The 14,141-nt window shown below is 50.9% G+C and overlaps 1 protein-coding gene and 1 pseudogene across 1 annotated transcript in view; both read left to right on the plus strand.

Annotated features, from left to right (window-relative positions):
* HYDIN (HYDIN axonemal central pair apparatus protein) overlaps positions 1 to 14,141 on the plus strand; it is a 427,037-nt gene that overhangs the window by 311,967 nt on the left and 100,929 nt on the right. The window contains exons 40-42 of the mRNA XM_073307159.1: positions 7,344 to 7,517; positions 9,453 to 9,688; positions 12,923 to 13,060. Of these exons, the coding sequence (XP_073163260.1) occupies positions 7,344 to 7,517; positions 9,453 to 9,688; positions 12,923 to 13,060 (548 nt within the window). The remainder of the gene's footprint in view (positions 1 to 7,343; positions 7,518 to 9,452; positions 9,689 to 12,922; positions 13,061 to 14,141) is intronic.
* Positions 13,945 to 14,096, plus strand: LOC140896581 (U2 spliceosomal RNA; annotated as a pseudogene).

Below are 14,141 nucleotides of genomic sequence, written 5' to 3' on the forward strand. Positions count from 1 at the left end.
CATTCGCATCAATGAGTTAGTTGTGATTACACCAGTGATGACACCTATGTGGGAGGATAATTTGTTTGGCAGACATTAGGCCGCAGTGGAGCAGACATGGCAGCTCCAAACCCTGGAAGTGGAGGGCCCCATCTCTGGGGAAGGGAGCTGGGGAGGATTATGTGGAGTGCACTTTGAATTTTCCTTTCAAAAACAAACAAACACCCTTTGACCCAGTTTGTATCAGGATCAGCTTGGTGACAACAAACTACACCCCATCTAGTGGTGAAAGACACCTCAGTGTCAGCTGGTCTGCAGAGAGGTGTAAATGGTGACACAGGGACTTGGCATTCCATGAGTGCAAAACAGGACTCACTGACATGGGGGAAGAAGATAGGCATGTACAAGAAAAGCAGCTAGTGGAAGGCTCTAGAGATAAAGCCTCCCCTGGTGCTTTGTCTAATGCTCTAAAGGACATCATTTTTCCAGACCCTCCCATCTTCCATAGCCTTGTGTGTAAGTTACACTAGTTCTTCTTCGAGTGCTTGCACATTTCCATTCTGATTTGGGTGCGTGCATGCCCGAGCACAGCTGTTGGAAATATTTTCCCCTAGTGGTATCCGTCAGGTCAGCTCTGGTGTCCCCCTGCCCTGGTATCGGAGCATGCCTCGGTCGCCGTGGTTCAAGGCTTGCTCCGCCTGTGGGAAATCTATGCCCACCAGTGACCCACATTTGAGCTGCCTCGAGTGCTTGGACAGATTGCTGCCAAATCTGTCGGAAGTTTAAACCCTGCATGCAAAAGGACCAGGCAGCGAGACTCAAAGTCCTCCTAATGGAGGTGGTGCGAAGACTGACCTCGGAGCTGAGATCCGGCTTGGCACCAAGCACCTCTGGCTGATATAGAAGAGGCATCATAGTCACCATGAAAAGAGCCATTCGCTGGCACCGGAGGGAAGCAAGAAAGGAGACCAAGATAGAGCAAGCCCTGGGGCAGGCCACTCTCCCTCTTTGGCACAGCAACAACCACTGCTGCCAGCAGCCACACCAGTACCGCAAACCCCACAAAGGGAGCAACACCGCCCCGCAGCACCGTGCCGAGCAATTTGCAGTCCCTTCCACACTGGAAGTGTGTGCAGCGGAGAGACGCTTGACGACTCTGCCAATACCAGGATCACCTGGCAGCCAAGATGCAGCACCTCCGGCACCAACCACTAGTTCAAGAGCGGTGCTTAGACCACTTTCCAGGGGAAAGCCTATCCTGATCACTTCACATGGACATCGCTGCAGCACTGTTCCCCAGCACCAGGAGAATCGGCGGCACCATGGTCTCCCCGCTCCTCGTCGTTCCTGGTCCTCTTCAAGGTTGGACCTGTTCCATGCACCGATGGGACCATCGGGGCTACAGACACCACTCCCCGTGCCCATCGGTGACCCTGGGAGCTCCAGGTGCAATGTTGTCACAGAGCGCCTGGCCCATTTATCCATGGGAATCGACACCCATGCAGTGGCCTTTCTGGAACCCTGGGGGTTTTCCCTGAGCCAAAGCTCTAGCTCGTGGTGCTCCGACTCAGTCATGTAAGAGAGTAGGGTGCTGCTGGTGCCTCACTGAGGGACCCTGGAACCATCAGCTGGTACAGATGCGGAGGGCTGGCCCCGGTACCAAGCCGGTCACTGGACTCGGCCCACAACCCAATACCGATCCCAGTGCACAATCCAGTACCGAAGTCAGTGCTGATCAGCAGGCACAGGTTCCCCAGGCAGAGGAAGAGCTGGAGGTGGGGACAGCTTTTTATGCCCTTTCCTCTTCTTCTTCACCTGAGGAAGAAGTGGTGTCAAAGGTGTCGTCTCTTTCTCAGGGCGATTTAAGGCCCCACCAGAACTTACTGAATCTGGTGGCGTCCGATCTGGGCTTACAGGCACAGGCCATCGAGTAACCACCCCAAGGCTTCTTGGACATCCTGGCAGCAACAATGCCCACAAGAGTTGCCCTTCCACTGCGTGAGGCGATTATGAAGCCCAGCAAGGTCCTCTGGCAGACCCCTGCCTCCCTCCCACCCACCGCCAAGAAAACTGAACAGAAATACTTTGTGCCTGCCCAGGGCTCTGAATTTTTATTTTCTCACCCTCCCCCTGGGTCACTCATGGTGGTGGCAGCCAATGAGAGGGATTGTCAGGGCCAGAAGAGACATACATCAAGGGAAAAAGACCCCAAAAACTTGGATCAGCTTGGGAGGAAAGCATATTCAACAGGAGGTCTTCAACTTCGCATAACGAACCAGCAGGCTCTGCTGGGTAGCTATGATTTTAAATATGTGGGAGACTCTGAGCAGATTTAAAGACAAACTCCCCCAGGACAATCAGCAGGAGTTCTTGGCCCTTGTGGATGAGGGCAAGTCGGTTGCCAGAGCCTCCCTGCAAGCAGCCTGAGTGTGGCTGATTCTTTGCCAGAGCCTCCCTGCAAGCAGCCTGGATGCGGCTGATTCTGTGGCCAGATTGCTGTCACTGTGCTCAGAAGCTCATGGTTACAAACCATCCTGGCTCCAACAGGAGGTTCAGCAGACTTTGCAGGACTTGCCCTTTGAAAACCCTTCGCTCTTTTCAGAGCAAATAGATGCGAGGTTCCACAGCCTTAAATACTCCACGGTGACACTAAAGTCCCTGGGTTGCACAATCCTGCATCACTTAGGAGACCATATAGGCCCCAGCAATATGGCTGCTATGTCCCCCAGCAGCCACGTCATGATTAGAGGGGGAGAAGGAACAGGGGGTTTGCATGCAGGCCACCTCCATCCTCTTCCTACACAGGGCCTTCTCAATCAGGCCTATGCCACTCAGGCAACTTGAGACACTCGTTTTGATGAGGTGCTCAAGGATGGCATACCAAACCCCCAGATTCAGGATCCATCCCCTATTTTAACCACCTTTCCCACTTCCTCAAGGACTGGGAACGGGTTACTTCCAACCACTGGGTTTTGAGTAGAGTCGGGGTATACCCTCCAGTTTATTTCTACCCCTTCTTCCCACCCACCTTCCCCATTCCTCTTCAGGAATCCTTTTCATGCACTTGTTCTGGAGCTAGAATTGCAATCACTTCTCCGGGTGAGATCCATGGAAGAAGTTCCGCTACAACTAAGGGGAAAGAGGTTCTATTGCCACTGCTTTCTGATCCCCAAAGCCAAGGGAGGGCTCATGCGGATCCTGGATCTGTGTGGACTCAGCCCATACCTAAAAAAAGCTGAAGTTCTGCATAGTCCCCCTGGTGTCCATTATCCTGTCTCTAGATCCAAGGGATGGGTATGCCGCCCTCGACTTGTGTGACCCGGAGTCCCAGGGGAGCCAACAGGTCACTCAGGGTGAACTGAAAAGAATGGGGCAGACAATCCCCAAAGCTGGTGGATATTCCAATACTTAGATTCACCAAGCCAGCACAAAACAGCCTCTATAATACCTCACTGGTTACCCGGAAGCCAATAACAGTTCTCTTAAAGTAACCCAGCCTCAGGCCTCCACCCAGACACCCAAGTCAAATATGATGAGGATTACTGAAAATGTTATTCATCATATAAAAAAGTTCTACCAATCCCAAAGGATCAGACACATTACCTCCCAGGTTGATGAATATTCCAGATCTTATCTAAATATACACTTATGGCCAATTCTTATTAAACTAAACTAAATTAAACTAAAATTTATTTAAAAAGAAAAGAGTACTGGTTAAAAGATCAATATACATACAGACATGAATACAGTCATGTCTGTATGTATATGTATGTAGGTGTTCATCAAAGGCCAGTCCTCAGCGCAAGTGGAGTCCGACATTGCACTCATACAATCAACCTTCCCAGAGCTGGGTCTTCTGATAAACGTTCAGAAGTCAACCCTAACGCCTCTTTGAAGAATAGAGTTCATTGGGGCAGTTCTTGGCTTGACACTGGCAAGGGCCCATCTTCTGGAGGACCGTTTCTGATCAATCTCATCATTAATACGCTCCCTCCAGGCACTTCTGACTATGACTATTAGAATGTGTTTAAGTCTACTTCCTGCACATACATAGTACAGCATGTGAGACTGAGAATCAGACCTCTCCAGGCCCGGCTGGGCATGGTGTACTCCCCTTTCAGACATCTGGACAGAGTCCTCAGGGTGCTGCCTCAAGTCCTCAACTCCCTGGAGTTGTGGTTAGTCCGCAGGATGCTATGCAAGGGAGTGTCCTTCACAAGGCCCCTACCGTCCGCACATCTGGTCTCCAGTGCCTCAGTGCTAGGTTGGAGTGCCCACGTAAGACATCTCAGGACACAAGGTCTGTGGTCCCAAGAGGAACTTTCAGTCCACATCAATATCAGGGAACTTAGAGATCTCTGTGTAGCTTGTCAGGTGTTCCTGCCCCATATTACAAACAAAACAATCTCAGTTCTCAGGGACAATACATCAGCCATGTGTTACATCAACAGACAAGGTGGGGCCTACTCATCCCCTCTTTGTTGAGAGGCAACTCTCCTATGGGAATTCTTCATCACTCATGTGATGGAGCATCAAGAATCTTATCTACCAGGCGTACAAAACCAGCTCACAGATCACCTCAGCAGGTTCTTTTCCACTCACCACAAGTGGTCCCTTTGCATGGATGTTGCATGGGACCTCTTCCGCAGGTGGGGGTTTTTGCCACTTGCACCAACAGGAAATGTCAATAATTCTGCTCCCTGAGGGGCCACAGCCTGGGGTCCATCACGAATGCCTTCCTGCTAAAGTAGTCATCCCACCAGTTTTACGCTTTTGCACCCATCCCGTTGAGTCACAAGTTGCTGACAAAGATCAAGCAGGACTGGGCCCGAGTTATTCTAATAGCTCCGGTTTGGCTCAGATAGCACTGGTACTCCGCACTCGTGCAGCTGTCCATGGAGGTACCGGTCAGCCTGCCACTCCACCCAGACCTGATCTCCCAGGACTCAGGGAACTGTTCTACCCAAACGTCAGCTTCTTGCATCTGAAAACTTGGAATCTTCATGGCTAAACCCTGATGAGCGAGCTTGTTTGGAACAGGTGCGTAAAGTCCGCCTAGGCAGCAGAAAACTCTCCACGAGGACAACTTACTGGACTAAGTGCAAGCGTTTCTCCCTCTGGTCTTCCCAACGTGGAGTGTCCCCTATGGAGGCTTCACTACAGCTCATCTTGCACTACCTCCTATCTCTGAAGGAGCAGGGCCTGGCCCTCTCCTCAATCAAGGTCCACCTGGCAGCCATCTCAGCAATCCACCCGAAAATAGACACTAGGTGGGTCTTCCCACATGAGGTGGTAATTCGCTTCCTTAAAGGCCTAGAGAGGATATTCCCACAGATAAGGGATCCGTTTCCCCCATGGGATCTGAATCTTGTCCTTTCGAAATTGATGGGGCCGCCTTCAAGCCACTAGCAACATGTTCACTGGTGCACTTGTCTTGGAAGGTGGCGTTTCTAGTGGCAATCACCTCGACCAGGAGAGTGTCAGAGATTCAAGCACAGCAGAGCCTCCTTATACAATCTTCTTTAAGGACAAGGTGCAGTTACTCCCGCACCCAAGTTTCCTTCCCAAGGTGGTGTCCCAGTTTAACTGCAACCAACCTATTTTTCTAACAATTTTTTGCACTAAACCACATGCAAATGGGGAGGAACAACGCTTGCACTCTGTGACGGGGCAGAGTGGCCCCGCACTGGTACCGCAGGGGTTAACCCTTCCTTCCTGGCAGAGGAAGCCCCGCCCCAGAAGCCCTGCTGGGCATGCTCCAACTGGAGAATAGGTATAAAAGCCTGCAAAGGTGCTCAGTCTGGGCTGACCACTGGAGGAGAAGGAGGCACACCGCCAGCTCCTGAGGAGGGACAGCCAACGCTCCAGGAGCCAGCCAAGCTGGGATGCACCTGGCGTCCCAGACAGAGGTCCTGACCGGAGGGGACGGACTGGAGGACCCCCCACCCCCGGAGTGAAGAACACGGCGGTGAAGGTAGGAAGTGACACAGGAACTTTAGAGACAAGCAGCGTTAAAGTTGCACTGACGCTTGGTGTGTTGCGGGCGGATCCCGGAAACCCCGCCAACAGGAGGGCCGGGTCCCCCTACCACTTTGAGCATTGGGATACACTTCCCCACCTGAGAGGGGGGAGCTATGGACTCTGGCCGCTGGGCCACCCTGCCCTGATACGTGGGGCGAGTTGCATGGACTCAGACTGTTAGGTCCCACTTCCCCGACCAAGGGGCGAGCACGGGGAAACCGGCCATTGGGCTGCATCGGAACGCCCTTAAAGGACCGGCATGGGAATGTAAGAGTGGCGAGGCCCCGACACCCCATCCGCCCCTGTCACAAAGGGGCATTGGACCTGTCACACACTCCTTGGATGTTAGATGAGCCCTGGCATTTTATATCGAAATGAGCATTCCGTAAGTCTCCGCAGCTCTTCATAGTCCCTAGCCTCAGCAGCGGCTTTCCTGGCCCAAGTCCTTATTCAAGATATATGCAGGACAGCAACCTGGTCCTCGGTACATACTTTTTCCACACACTGTCATTACTCAACAGGCCAGAGATGATGTGCAGCTTGGCCAAGCGATGCTCCAGTTGGCTTGCCCTTGAACGCCGAGCCCAGTTTGAATGGACACGTGCAAGCAGCTGAAGAAGGAAAACCAGTTACTAACCTTTCTGGAACGGGTGTTATTCGAGATGTGTTGCACATGTCCATTCCGAGACCGACCCACCGGCCCCATTCTCAGAGTGGCTGGTAAGAAGAAACAGAGGTGCACGGGCCACCAGGGGACACCAGAGCCAACCTGATGGACACCACTAGGGGGAAATTCCAGCAGCTGCGCTCCGGGTGTGCACGCACCCAAATCGCAATGGACTCTTGCAACACATCTCGAAGAACACCAGTTATGGAAAGGTCAGTAACGGTTTTATTTGCACACTGTTCAGTGCCAAAGCGGTGCTAGCTATATCACTTCACCACTAACATGGCTTCTCTTACCAGCCTGGCTCCAGTGTGTGGCTGATGCTGCTGTTTACATACCTGCTGAATTGGACATGGAGGAATCTGTGGGATTTGTGCAGTCTTTAACTACCTGTTAGTTTGATGCCCTGAGCCAAACTCATCCCTGGTATAACTCCATTGAAATTAGTAGGCCAAATTCATCCCCATTCATGCAACCAGTGTGAGATTAGATTTATGCCCATACCCATAGTATCCATCTCGTCACTGGCATCACTGGCCATTTTTTTTAAAGTGACTATCACTCTGCTATTCATAGGGGTCACAAATCCCACACCAGGCTATTTCAAAGCATTTGCTCATACAATGCCTAGATAAAGATGCACCACACATGAATGTCAGAGACTTGTTTCTTAAAGGAAAGACAACTGCTGCTGTCACCTTGGCCAAACACTACAGTGCTGCCTGCCTATCCATTGACTCTGTGGTACTGGAAGCCCTCTCCGACAGGAGCAGTTCCGCGGGGCTTCGTGCACGGGAGCTATGCATCAAGGCCGCCATAGAGCAGGCACATCGGGAGTCAGAGGAAGCTGGTAAGGGCTCAGACCTTCAGCAGCACAAAGGCTGGACAGCTGTGCTGCACAGAAATGCTGGGTATGACCCCAGCACCATTTTGATAATATAGCCTTTCCATCCCCTCCCTGCATTTTCTCCCTCTAGTGCATTGTTGTGAAGACTTTTCAGCAACCCATGGGGGCTCTTGGTAACCACAGGGATGGGTGGAGGGAGCTTTGATGCATTTGGGTATGAAATCCCATGGGGAGCGCCACAGATGGTAGAAGCTGGAGCATAAAGTGATCTTCTCAGTTTGCAGTTAGATTACCACCTCTAGTTGAATAGCAGTAATGCTGGACAATAATAGATTTCTAGCCTTGAAATCAAGAAGATTGAGGGTTCAGAGGTGCAGAATCCCCAGTAATGCAAAGTCCAACTTGCTGTTTGTAGTGGCTCTTGCCTGTTAAAAATCTTTTAGTCTCTGGTGTTAGTACCTAGGCATTCCATTCCATTGTGATGCTCTGGATGTATTCCTTTTCAGAATAGAGATAAAACACTTTGGTGCTTTTCTAAGGGATTGCCCTAACTCGTGGGTGGTAACAGCCACTCTGCCTAGGCTTCATGCTATGATGATCCAGAAATGCTTTTCATGATATCTTGTTACTGAAGTTGAAGTCCCCTGCAGCGCCCATTAAGATCCAAAATGATTGGCTTGAAAAGATAGTGATTTAATGAGCATGGGGTGTGTGAAACAATCCTCCAGGTCAGTTATACAGCGAGTTACATAAAAATACAAATGGATTCATTTCACATCTTTGAAGGTTTTGTGCAAAGAAGTTTCTCCTGCAAATTCTCTCAGGAGACTCCTGCTCTTAGGTTCTGTGCCCTGACCCCTGTGACCTGGTGAGCTGCATACATTAGCACACTCGGAGCTGGCAGCCTGAGGGTGCTGTGTGCTCCCGGGGTCCTGCTTTAAGGGCTAAAATTCCAAGCAGAGGGACAAGGAGACCCCAAGGCTAGCGAGGGTTAATAGGAACGAGTTTCGTGACAGTTTGTGCCCAAACATGGTGCAGGCAAGAGGTGCTGCATTGACAGCCCTGGAGAACAAAGCCTCACAGTTCCCCTTGGAACAGATACAGCACGAGCAGCACCAGCTGCTGCGAAAGGCCTTTATGTGTGCTAACCCATTTGTCATGAGCTTTCCTTTGTGCTTGAGGCACATCTGCTGTCCACTTGGTGGGGCACTGGGCTCTGTTCCTTGCTTCTTGGGGCAGAAGGATGAGTGGTTTAGTTCTAACAGTCATGTTAATCCCTCTCTACCCCGGGTTCTGCTCCTCATGGTGCAGTGAAGGTGGGGCCAGAGGAAGAAGCATTGATTTAGATGTTTCTGTTCTGCTGTCCATTTCCCTGGACAAACAATGAACTACAGAGCCACTTGCAACTGAGTCCTGGTCTCGCTGCAGTCAGTGACAGTCTGACAGAGGGTCATTCATTAATTTGCTCGACATCAGTATTTCTCTGACTATGCAGGCTTTTATAACTGTCCATCACCACAGCATCTGAGCACTAAAAGTCTCTGGCTGTAGAACCCATGCATCCTCTTTTGCACTTTACCTTGACAGTGACAGAAACATGGGCAGAAACGTTTGTTCTGTGCAATCAGATATGACCCCGGTGCTAATGGCCAGCTTGTGCTTGAATGGCCTAATCCATTCTGGAGCTCCATGCTCCTGGGGAGGGTACGTGCTGTGCTGTGTCCCTTGGGAGAGTGTGGCATGCTCCCCTATGTATCTGGTCAGTCCGCTGGCAGGCAAAGGCAAGATGCCAGCAGGTTCAGCTCCAGTGACTTGGATGAAGAAGCACGTGTTCATCCCTGGCAGTTTGAGGAACATTAACTGCTATAGCCTGTCTTCTGCAGATTGGATGTGATTTGCCCCTTCTCCCCCTGAGGCTGAACTCCTCTTTCATCCTAGGTCAGTCTTCTGAGGGCTCTGCAGGGCAGACAGCTCTGAGCACAAGACTGAGCGCTGAGGCTTTGGCCAAGCATACCATGGAGGGTAGCCAGCCGAGCTCTGAGACTAAAACCGGGCCACAGTCCATCACCTCCAAGAGCTATAGGAGCAGCACAGCAGTGGGCAGGGGGAAGTCAGAAGGCCATGCGTCGCAGGCTCAGAAGCAGCAGCACCAATCGGATCAAACAGGATCACAGGTGAAAGCGAATTCACATCAGTAAACAGATGGGATTATTCCATCACTCTTCTAACAGTGTGAGAGAAACTAGGACTCCTGCACGGGCGCTGACTGGCTCAGTGGGTTACTGCACTGCGCTTTCATCTCTGCTGACTTAGGGTTTCGACCTGTGTGCTCACAGGTAAAAATAAGCCTGGTGGTCTTGTTCTAGTCTCTAGTGGGGCTTAGTCTGTGTGATAAAAGCACTATTGAATTAGGCAAAGTTGGCTACTTGAGAGACCTTGGGCTGGGAGGACTTTTGTTTCTTGACTTTAGCAAAGCTTTTGACACGGTCTCCCACAGTATTCTTGTCAGCAAGTTAAAGAAGTATGGGCTGGATGAATGCACTATAAGGTGGGTAGAAAGCTGGCTAGATTGTCGGGCTCAACGGGTAGTGATCAATGGCTCCATGTCTAGTTGGCAGCCGGTATCAAGTGGAGTGCCCCAAGGGTCGGTCCTGGGGCCGGTTTTGTTCAATATCTTCATAAATGATCTGGAGGATGGTGTGGATTGCACTCTCAGCAAGTTTGCAGATGACACTAAACTGGGAGGAGAGGTAGATATGCTGGAGGGTAGGGATAGGATACAGAGGGACCTAGACAAATTAGAGGGTTGGGCCAAAAGAAATCTGATGAGGTTCAATAAGGATAAGTGCAGGGTCCTGCACTTAGGATGGAAGAATCCAATGCACCGCTACAGACTAGGGACCGAATGGCTAGGCAGCAGTTCTGCGGAAAAGGACCTAGGGGTGACAGTGGACGAGAAGCTGGATATGAGTCAGCAGTGTGCCCTTGTTGCCAAGAAGGCCAATGACATTTTGGGATGTATAAGTAAGGGCATAGCCAGCAGATCGAGGGATGTGATCGTTCCCCTCTATTTCGACATTGGTGAGGCCTCATCTGGAGTACTGTGTCCAGTTTTGGGCCCCTCACTACGAGAAGGATGTGGATAAATTGGAGAGAGTCCAGCGAAGGGCAACAAAAATTATTAGGGGTCTAGAACACATGACTTATGAAGAGAGGCTGAGGGAGCTGGGATTGTTTAGCCTGCAGAAGAGAAGAATGAGGGGGGATTTGATAGCTGCTTTCAACTACCTGAAAGGGGGTTCCAAAGAGGATGGCTCTAGACTGTTCTCAATGGTAGCAGATGACAGAACGAGGAGTAATGGTCTCAAGTTGCAGTGGGGGAGGTTTAGATTGGATATTAGGAAAAACTTTTTCACTAAGAGGGTGGTGAAACACTGGAATGCGTTACCTAGGGAGGTGGTAGAATCTCCTTCCTTAGAGGTTTTTAAGGTCAGGCTTGACAAAGCCCTGGCTCGGATGATTTAACTGGGAATTGGTCCTGCTTCGAGCAGGGGGTTGGACTAGATGACCTTCAGGGGTCCCTTCCAACCCTGATATTCTATGACTCTGGTACTGGGGAGCAAGGGCTGAGGTGAATTTGCAAACTGTCCATGGGCCAGAGCTCTAAGTGTTTGATGGGGGTTGGTTGTTTGTTAAGCACCAGCAATGTGCTCCTCCCTTAACAGCACGCAGGCCCTGAAGAGTTTTAATTCTGCATGTTGGTGGGGATCTGACTCAGTGTGTTCTGTTAGTGTCATGCTCAGCTTGTATAGCAAGAGTAACTGAGGCTCAAAGAGGTTTGAAGGCCCAAATTTTCAAGTGTAGCCTCTAATTTTGGTTGCCACAGCTTTTGAGTGCTCAGCTGTGGGGCCTGAGCACTCACTATGCCAGCTGAAGTCAGTGAGTGCTGAGTAACTCTAAAATTCAGGTCTGAGGGACATGAAGCCCTGGCAGCCTAAGTCTGTAGACCCGGGCTCTGAGAATCGCTGCCATGGGCTGCTGCTTGCCATGCAGACATTTTCCCCGTTACTCAGCAAGTTAAGTACATCCAGGTTAACCTGAGGTGCATCAGTCATCCCCCTTGTGGAGCTGGGCACCTGACCCCTTTGGAGGGCCAGCCACTCACTAACAGTTGGGTACCCATAAACCGAAGCACCCAAAATGAGAGGGCCCTATTGAAAATGTGTGTCTACGTGTCTTGCCCAAGGTGACACAGCAAATCAGGGGGAGAATGAGGACTAGGCCCAAACCTCCAGTGTCCCAGTCCAGTACCCTGGGCACAGACACCCTACCCAAGCGGTAGCCCTTGCGTTTTTCTGAATAAATATGTAGGTTGGGACAGAAAAAAACAAACGGTCTGGATCCTGAGAGAGCTTTCGGAAAAGGGCCTGGCATACACTAGTAAGGGGATGCTATGCTGTTATGGCAAATCTCCCTTGGAGACTCCGCTTAGCAACTAAACAGATGTAGCTTATACTAGTTCTCTGAACAAAATAAGCTACACCAGCAAAAGGCACATTTTAGCCAGTATAACTTCCTTCCAGTATGGAAATGTCCTAAAGAGTCATACCCCTAACTGACCTTATTAAATCGGCTCCTGTTTCTAATGTAGACACGGCAATAGAGGGTCTCAGGTATCCACAACCAGCACAGCTAGGAGGCTGTCAGGGTTCCACTGTGTTGGGGTCAGTATTAAGGAACTTCACCATCCTGCTCCCTTCACACAGCTCCCAGGCCCAGGGGGAATGGGCATGCTGCCCCATTCTGTGGAACGGTGCAGCCTCCTCCTGCTCCAAAGTGGGGGAGGGAAAGCAGTTGCATCTCCTCTTTGCTGCCTCCATGGGTGTGTGCTGCCCCAGTGAGGGAGCAGTCCCTACACTCCCCCACGCTGCAGGACTGCGATTGTCCCTAGCCCTTGCCTACTCATGGGAAGAAAATTCCTCGCTTCCTGAGCTCCCTTACCATGGCCATGGACTGAGCAGCAGCCTCACAACTCAAGAATTCACAACACTAAGCCTGGAGGGAAGTGGGTGCTCAACTGCTTGGAAGGCCATACTCCAAGTGTCAGACTTGGAGGGCGTAAAATCCCCAGCATTTTTGTTTTTAAGAACAGGCTGGACAAACACCTGCCAAGGCTGGTCTAAGTTTTCCTTGGTCCTGCCTCAGAGTAGAGAGCTGAGCTTGATGACCTCCTGAGGAGCCTTCCAGTCCTATGACTTCTGTGTTAAGTTGCACCATTAACATGTGACAGCAGTCTTAGCTGGTAGGGTGAAGGGGCTGACGTGATGGGCAGAAGAGATGAGCTTGGTCTGAGGAATTGTATGGATTTTTCTGAAGCATTTTTTTCCTTGCGGTGACGAATGCTGCAGGTTCCTCCCAGCCCTATTCCCAGTGCTCCTGTCCAGCGACGGCTCAGCATCAGTACCAGCATGGCAGGAGAATCAGGCCTGATGAGCTGCATGCTTCCTGAGGAGCTACTGGTGGAGATCCTTTCAGAGAGGATGCAGGTATGGCAGGAGCTCACCGGGGCAGAAGGAAATGCTGGTCATGAAGCTTGGTGTGTCGGGTAAGGATGTTGGTGTGAAGGGATGGGGAATGTGGTGTTGTCGAGGTTTGATTTAAATGATGTGTTAAGTGTGACAAAGTTCCTCCTCTGCCTTGGTGGGTCCTGCGCTTATTGGCAGATTTGCTCGCCTCAGACTCACAGCAGTTCTCAGTTTGGCCACTTTTGCTAGTGGCTCAAACCTGCCATTTACTCAGCTAACCTCCTCACTGGCCAGCATGGGAAAAAGGAAGAAGAACAATCCCCACAGTCTCTGCTGATCCACCATGTGGGTCAGGGAACAGCCCAGAGACCTTCCCCTCTGCTGGAACCCACAGTCCAGGTCAACTCCTCCTGGGTCTGATCAGGAGTTGGGAGGTTTGGGGAGAACCCGGGCCCACCCTCTACTCTGGGTTCCAGCCCAGGGCACTGTGGATTGCAGCTGTCTAGAGTGCCTCCTGGAACAGCTGCATGGCAGTTACAACTCCCTGGACTACTTCCCCATGGCCTCCTCCCAACACCTTCATTATCCTCACCACAGGATCTTCCTCCTGGTGTCTGATAATGCTTGTACACCTCAGTCCTTCAGCAGTCCACCTTCTCACTCTCAGCTCCTAGCACCTCTTGCTCCCAGCTCCTCGCAGGCATACCACAAACTGAAGTGAGCTCCTTTTTAAACTCAGGTGCCCTGATTACCCAGTCTGCCTTAATTGATTCTAGTAGCTTCTTAATTGGCTCCAGATGTCCTAATTAGCCTGCCTGCCTGAATTTGTTCCAACAAGTTCCTTCTTGTTCTGGAACTGCCCGTTACTTTACCCAGGGAAAATGGACCTGCTTAATCTGGGACTAATATATCTGCCTTCTAACACTCTCTTATGGCTAAGATCTAAGGACTGTCTATTAAATTGAGTTTTGGAATGGGGGGCTGGAATAGGAGCTTGCTCTGTCCACCTCATGCATCGACCTGGTATTGCAGTGTCTCCAGGAACCGTGCAAAAACAAAAACAAACCAAAAAAAAACCACTCTCCTGTAGCCCTCTGGCCTG

This window comes from Lepidochelys kempii, chromosome 12, assembly GCF_965140265.1.
Source record: "Lepidochelys kempii isolate rLepKem1 chromosome 12, rLepKem1.hap2, whole genome shotgun sequence".
Taxonomy (NCBI): domain Eukaryota; kingdom Metazoa; phylum Chordata; order Testudines; family Cheloniidae; genus Lepidochelys; species Lepidochelys kempii.